Source organism: Megalobrama amblycephala, linkage group LG2 (genome assembly GCF_018812025.1).
Source record: "Megalobrama amblycephala isolate DHTTF-2021 linkage group LG2, ASM1881202v1, whole genome shotgun sequence".
In the NCBI taxonomy this organism is placed as follows: Eukaryota; Metazoa; Chordata; class Actinopteri; order Cypriniformes; family Xenocyprididae; genus Megalobrama; species Megalobrama amblycephala.
In genome coordinates this window covers 23,614,864-23,623,077 of record NC_063045.1, presented here as the reverse complement: position 1 = coordinate 23,623,077, position 8,214 = coordinate 23,614,864, and the positions used below count along the sequence as shown (strand labels likewise).

General features: G+C 39.3%; 1 protein-coding gene across 1 annotated transcript in view; it reads right to left on the bottom strand.

The window, feature by feature from the left end:
- Positions 1-355: 355 nt before the first annotated feature.
- lsm3 (LSM3 homolog, U6 small nuclear RNA and mRNA degradation associated) overlaps positions 356-8,214 on the bottom strand; it is a 10,838-nt gene continuing 2,979 nt past the window's right edge. The window contains exons 3-4 of the mRNA XM_048167220.1: positions 2,603-2,698; positions 356-660 (exon numbers count right to left, since the gene is read on the bottom strand). Coding sequence (XP_048023177.1) covers positions 580-660; positions 2,603-2,698 — 177 coding nt within the window. The 3' untranslated portion in view covers positions 356-579. The remainder of the gene's footprint in view (positions 661-2,602; positions 2,699-8,214) is intronic.

Genomic DNA, 8,214 nt, shown 5'->3' with positions numbered 1-8,214 from the left:
TTTATCAGGGATGGAGATAAACTCTGCAGGACACTGGCCCTCCAGGACCGGAGTTGTCCATCCCTGCAGTAGGGCACCTCCTGCAAAATGGATGGGTGTGAAGCAGGGGGTGCCCTAGATCATAGAACGTTTATTATTATTACCATTTATAATTATTTATCTTTGATACTCATCTACATTCTATTCACACAAACTATACATGCCACAATCAACAAAGATGAAAGCACTCAAAGTTACTGATATGATTTTTGTGCATAATATTAGGCCGAAACAGCACGTTTGGTGTAAAGTTTCCTGCATGACAAATCATAAGAATTTTATTCCATTAGTGAAAACAGCAGTCATTTGAAAAAGATCAAACTTCAAGAATTTTAATGAGTCAAAAAACATACGGCACAAATTAACTGCCAATACAGGTTTCCAAATCGTAAAACAAAAGGTTGACTTGCAAAATAAACAGATTTACATCTCTGTGGTTCCAAACAAAAACATCATCCACCTAAAAGTCCACAAACTTGAAGAATTTAGAGTCCAAAGCATAATTCTGTAGGTAAGTTGAGTACAAAGCAAGGAAGTTAGTTATCCGACCCTCAGCGGTGGAGCTACTAACACAACTCCATCCCCTCGGACAAACAGCATGGGAATGTTCCGCTTCGTTGACTGCAAAACAAACGGGTTATGTATGTCAACACAATGACTGATGGCTTAAATTAAAAAAAGAAAATTGGGGGCAGGTGGGTGGGAAGGGACAGAGGCTGCATCCAAAAACTTGCTGCCCTATCAGGCAATGACTTTCAGCATTTGCACATGAAGGCATCTCACAAAACTAATTTCATCAGACTTCTGAGGCAGCATAATGGTTTCATGATCTACAGCAAAATAGAGTGAGCTTTGGTGATAACTAAGCAAATATTTAATTACTACAGTAATTTCATGTTAGAAATGACATCAAAACATGAAAAACGTTGGTCAAAAACATCATTTACAAACCAACCGCAACTTTCAGACTTTTTATTTTTTACCTCAACTGTCAAAGAATGGAATGCACAGGATTGTGGGATAACAAAGGCATCTGTGCTGCCTTCAAAAATCGATTAGATGAAGGTATCTCAGGAAGAGAAGTTAACATTGGATTTGGACGTGCCTTGATGCCTTCCTACCTTAGAATGTGTCATCAGAAGGCAGCATTTTTATTGCCTGGCAAGTCCAGAATGATTTATCTTCTACAAGATGTATCAGTCTGGTCAGTCCGCCCTCCGTTGCGCCTCGAGTCAACTCCAAACCGTACCGTGCAATCAGATTCGTTTATTTCAGTGACGCAAACAGCGTCACTCTAGTGCGGCGAAAGCCCCTTCAATATCAACAAAGATGGCGCACGCTAAACCCGAGAGTTTGTTCTATTCAGCCGTGAATTCAGTTTTAAATGACCAAAAACACATTAAGTCATTATAGGTGCTAAAGAGGATGTTTTGTTTTATACATTTGCAATATTACTTGAAACTGTCTTTACTAACTGATAAAAGACTATTTATTAGGTGCACTGAAAGGAATAATATTAATATACATCATCTGTGCACGAGGTAGGGCCTTAAAAACATCAGCCATGATCGTGTAAACGATTGGCCCACTGGCTTGTCAATCACTGCCATGACGTTCCTTGTGCGAGACGTGCGCGGTTGCGCGCTCCAATAACTTTCCACACTCTACAGGCGCCGCATGCAATGTTTTTGTCAGGAGACAGGCGTAACAACTGCAGATTATGAGTTACCTGCGGTGAGTCCGACATAATGAATCCACTAACACGACACAGCGAATGCCGGTGGTAAACACTCGTGTTCCAAAACTCGTTCCCTCGAAATGAGCTGTGAAGGAGGGGGGTTGTTCTTACGTATGCGCTCATTTAAAAAACTCAGTAACAGTCTTTGGTTTCTCAGTCGACGAAAAGATCCTCTGTAGCACCTTTAAAACCCCAGCAGCTGACAGCACTAGAAGCTTTTATTTTAAAAGAAGACGTTTTCCCGTTGCTTCCCACTGGCTTTGGGAAAAGCTTAATATATCAGTTAGCTCTGCTCATTGCAAAGAAGATGTTGTTGTGTGAAACTCCTGTTGTGGTTGTGGTGTCTCCTCTACTTGGACTCATGGAGCAGCAGGTAATGGAGGCCTCCAAGCTCGGAGTTACTGCTATGCAGTTACGCTATCCGCCCTTCTCTGATTGGTTTACTCCGCTTCCTGTTTGCTCGGATTTGCTCCGCCCTAGAAATCGAATTGATTCAATGGCGACCAGACTCATCTGCTGGTACAGCGGTGAGGCTGGATTTTCCAGGCAAGCGTTTTTAAGCTTTCAGACGCAGCCAGGGTGATAAAGAGAGGTTTTTTAAAAAATATATATATTTTTCAGTATTAAAGTTAAGGAGTGTCTCAATCCTTCGTCAACATTGTTTTAGTCATTTTCTTACTTAGTTGCTGCTGTTAAATTGAATAATATTTGTTGTACTTTATATTTATCACCAATATAACTGATATAAAACCCTTTAGAATTCTTCACTGAAATTCAATTTTAGAACTTAATAAAACAAACATGGAGAAATGTAACAGAAGTTACCTTATAAATCTCCTCATACGTCTCCTCATCGATTTCCACAGTCGTCACGGTCTCTTCAACATCACCGAGGATCATGTTTAAGTGCTGGTCATAGGCCTAATGTAAAATATTATATACATTTGATACCACATAATTATGCTACATTTCAAATGAAAACATTGGCATTGATGTTTCAAATCATTTTTGTACAGCATGGTGTGTGTATTTATTATGAAACTGCAAAGGCTGCGATTATTTATTTTTTTATGCGCACTGCGAGTTTAAATCACTTATAACATGCATTTGAAAAAGCCAAACATTTTTTCAAACATGAGAAGCATATATGAACTTTTTGTCCAAAAAAAAACATTTAATATGTTTTTACTCCAAACTCACTTCATAACATCAGTTGAGTGTTTGAAAACATCCTTTTTTGAGATGATGTGGCTTCTTAAACGGAATAAGGCACACAACATTATTTCATAGTATTCTATACAGTAAAACAGGCAATGTTGATTACCATTGACGTATAAATATATTTTATTATCATTAAAATACCTGAGAAGGCTTGAAGAACTCATATAAATCATATATTGTATATAGTCGTATGTTTTATTAGTCATGTTTAATCAGTCGTTTCAAGCGTTTCAACATCAGACACCGCACCCATGCCCAATACCTAACCTTGTGACTCCCCATAGATGTGTGTATATATCTATGGTGACTCCCCATTCCCTGTCGCCCCGGAATCCCAATTTGTTGTTCAGTGTTGGGGAGTAGTTAACTACATGTAGTAACGCTACTAGCTTAACTACATCATTCAGTAGCTTTTCAGTAGCTCAGTTGCTTTTAAAACATTGTAGCTTTTCCAGTAGTTAACTACTTGTTATAGCAAGCAGCGGTGTAGCGCGACCAAAAGCTACATTCCATTTAGATGAACCTGCAATGCATTGCATGATGGAGCAAGACATGGCGGCAAAAATGGAGGATGGAGAAACTAATTACCCATTGCCTTATTTGTCCAAGTTCATGTCTTCAAGTTCAGGGAATTGACAAGTAAAGGTTACACTTTTGTATGCAATCTCTGCAAACCAAAGATTAAAATGATGTCTACCTCGAAGACCTCAAGCACAAATTTCACGACGCACATACAGGTGTGTAATGGCCATTTTAAACTTATTAATTAAACTGACTGATTGTCTCTCTAGGTCTATTTCTGATTTAATTACAATAACCCTCCAGGTCTAGTCTAATCTGTCCCGTCAGCTTCGTAATAAATCTAAAAGACCACTAACATTTGTGGCATTGTTTTGGTAAATCATCTCAGTCGAACAGAAAATTAAACTGCAATACAGCTTAGTGTGTTTATCAAATGACAAAGGCTATGATTTAATTCAATTGGTATATACGTTTGTTGTGACTGGTTTCAGAGTGAACCAAACTGTGCTCATTAGGGATGGTAAGACTCATCAATTGTCAAGTTAATGTTGCATCGTTTCTAAAGTGCGCATCAGTAAACTATTTATTAATATATAATTGTTAGTAGATGTGCTATACTTTTATTATTTAGAAAGTGAACAGTAATTTGTGACCAGTATTTTATATGTAGATTGATTTCTCCTCTCTAAACTGTTTCTCAAGCACGTTCTCTCATCACCACTGCTGCTACGTGAATATGACCAATATAACACTACAGAGACCGAGGCATGTCCTGAGAGTCACATAGAATATAGACTGACATGGCACTACAGCGTTTTGTAAAAGGGCATGCGTTACGCTGCATTCACACGGGGCGTCAGCGTCAACGCTTGACGGAGGGCGTGTCTGAAGCTTGTGTTGACGCGACCATTATAGTGATTACAGCCAATCACATTACTTTCCGGTGTTGCACGAACGCAGTTGGCTGCGACTGCTCTAGGGTATTTGCATAGGGCGATCTGATTGGATGACGCCTGCGTTGGCGCTTGAAAAGTTGAGAAATCTTCAACTTCTGCCGCTTGCAACGCGAGTGAAGCGACGCGACGGAACCCACAATTCAGTTCGGCAACGCATGGCGTCACCCATTCAAAGTAAACGAGAAGCGTTAACGCCGGCGCCCCGTGTGAATGCAGCGTTAGAAGGCAGAAGGCAGTCTTTATGAACCAAAGAAATAAAAGCGAACTATCTGTACCATATTCAGGGCCGTATGGATTCTGTATTGCGGAAATCATTCATAAAAAATTTATTTACTGTATAACACAGAATGTCACAGAATTTTGGATTGGGAATTCAAATTTTGGATGAATAAATCAAAAGTAGGTGGGTACACTTAAATCAAATCGCGATATGGACTAGTGTCTGTGAAGAAAGATTCACTTCATGAACATTTTCCTTTTTATTTGAGAAAAACTATTGTCATATCACATACACACACAGAAACTCCAAGACGACCCGGCAACCCATCAAAATAAAAGTTTGGTTTATAATATATATAATCCTATTACAATTGTAGTACTACGTCTACTATTGTATTACTATTGTATGGTATAATATATGTCTTAATGTAATACTACTACTACTAATCTCAACAACGGTGACAAGCAACATATTCTGATAAACAGATCAACTCTGAACATTAAAAAACAAGCTACTAAAAAGTTGCATAAACAGAACAAAATAAAATATGAGAATAAAAGAAATTACTAAGACAATTCAGCTCCTAATTTATTCATGCAGCAATGCATGATGGGAGCCATGGATGAATTTTGATTGGCGGCTCCCAGAATGCACTGCAACATGCTTTATTATTCTCACCACTGTTGAGATTCACAGGCTGATTCTTGATGTCTGTGTGTGCCTAAAATATTTATTTTTTTTTTTTTTTAATCAGAACTTTTGAAAAATCCTTCAGATTATATTGATAAAGCTGATCTTCTGCTGTAGAATCACAGTGCTGCTGTAATCAATAATGTAAATCTAACTCAGAGATTGGGCTCTCAATGAGTTCAGTGCTTCAGGTCAAATAATGATTATGTGAAAACATAACCAACACCACCTGATTATCTTTTCCATTTGTTTGTCTGGATGTTATAACTCAGTTAAAACAGCCCAAACAAAATTTTATTTTAAAAAGTCAAGGGTCAAGAGCCCAACTAAAGCAAACGCCGATCTCCATGATGGTGGCTTAAAAATTGTGATTTTCTCCTTTGGTGATTCTGCTTATCATCAGTTATCTTCAATAATGGTCAATCATCACTGTTAATCACTTAATTAACTCATTAACTTTAACACCGCTTCAGTGTTCATTTAACACTCTTATTTTAACACTTTAACACTCTTGAGTATGGTCTCACATATACTCCCAGGAGAGTTAATTTAACCCTTTGAGCGGTACGGTCCCACATATGGGATTTTTATTTCAGTGCCCCTGGGCGTACGGTCCCACATATAGGATTTCGAACGTTCAGCGACGTCACATAACTGCCAGATTCAAACTGTGCTTTCGCGCTTTGGCTGTGAGACGGACGCGCGCAGCTCTTGTCATATATCACAGCTATGCAGTGTTTTCAGCCACATAATGTTTCTTTTAAGGTTTCAGACATTTAAATACGCATAAGCACCATTAAAACAATATATTTAGAGTTTATAAAATACACACTGATGTCAGACATCAGCGGAAGCAGCAATAACAGTGAATTAAAATATAATTTGCCGACATCTATTCATATCATACACACATAATGGGCCTAAGTAACTATAAAGTTTACTCTATTATTCTTCCAGTTCACCAGCCACTTACTTGCATATATTTCGGGAGAAACTGATGAATTCACCTGCTGTAAATCCGACTGACAGGGCTCTGTGAACTGCAGTGCAAACTAAGATGGCGGCGCCCATCTCGCATTATAGATCAAGAAAAAGATCATTTATAAAGGTTTTAAAACAACAAAACACACTCACACATATTTGAAAATCGGAATATCATATAGTTGATGACATGGTAAGCAATTTTGCGAATATTTTAAATAAACAAAGAAAACCAAAATAATAGCGATCCATCTGTCATACAGTGTTATTGTGGCTGCGTTCAGCGCTCGTGACACGCATGACGCGTCGCTATGGAAACATTAAAGGCAAACGTTCTAAAATAACGGTCGCCTTAAAAAAACTCACTCTGGGGGGACAGTTAGAATATTTTAAACTCACGCTCGAAAGGGTTAACACTGCAGTTTTTGCTGTGTACTACTACTATTATTACTAATAATAATAATAAAATGATTATTAAGATTTTTGAAGGAATAATCACAATTTTTCATCCATGTTTAAATTAACAATAATTTGGAAAATAAAAAAAAAACAGAATGAGAAAAAATAAAAAGTTTAGAGCCATACATAATGAGTTATATAGCATCATATTCTTTTCCATTGCATCCTATTCCAATGAATCGCACTGTGTTGAATCAAATCGAAATCGGACAGCACGGCATCATAATATGGGTAAACCTTATTGCATCGGTAGCTGCTTCATATGTTCACTATATTGCCAAAAATATTGAGACACCCCTCCAAATCATTGAATTCAGGTGTTTCAATCACTTCCATGGCCACAGGTGTATAAAATCAAGCACCTAGGCATGCAGACTGCTTCTACAAGCATTTGTGAAAGAATGAGTTGCTCTCAGGAGCTCAGTGAATTCAAGTGTGGCACCTCACCCATTCATGAAATTTCCTCACTATTAAATATTCCATCGTCAACTGTTAGTGATATCATAACAAAGTGGAAGCAATTGGGAGCAACAGCAACTCAGCCACGAAGTGGTAGGCCACGTAAAATCACAGAGAGGAGTCAGTGCATGCTGAGGCACACAGTGCGCAGAAGTCACCAACTTTCTGCAGAGTCAATAGCTTCAGACCTCCAAACTTAGTGTGGCCTTCAGATTAGCTCAAGAACAGTGCGTAGAGAGCTTCATGGAATGGGTTTCCATGGCCGAGCAGCTGCATCCAAGCCTTACATCACCAAGTGCAACGCAAAGCGTCGGATGCAGTGGTGTAAAGCATGCCGCCGCTGGACTCTAGAGCAGTGGAGACGTGTTCTCTGGAGTGGCGAATCACTCTTCTCTGTCTGGCAATCCGATGGACGAGTCTGGGTTTGGCGGTTGCCAGGAGAACGGTACTTGCCTGACTGCATTGTGCCAAGTGGGAAGTTTGGTGGAGCCCCCTCCACCAAACTTTCCACCTGGCACAATACAGTCAGGCAAGATGATTATGGTGTGGGGCTGTTTTTCAGAGGTTGGGCTTGGCCCCTTAGTTTTCCTCACTTTGTGAGGAAAGTTTGGGGATGGCCCCTTCCTGTTCCAACATGACTGCACACCAGTGCACAAAGCAAGGTCCATAAAGACATGGATGAGTGAGTTTGGTGTGGAGGAACTTGACTGGCCTGCACAGAGTCCTGACCTCAACCCGATAGAACACCTTTGTTCTCCAGTCAGACAAAATGGCATACCTTGGGGTCTTAGTCCCCACAATTAACATTCTTGTTGAGAAGTATTGTGGGCCGTTGGTTGATGTAATCAGTGGTGTAAACAGAAGGTTCAGTTATCTTTCCGGTCTTGGAAGACATTTTCCAGCCAAAACGCAACCGCCAATGACAGTCT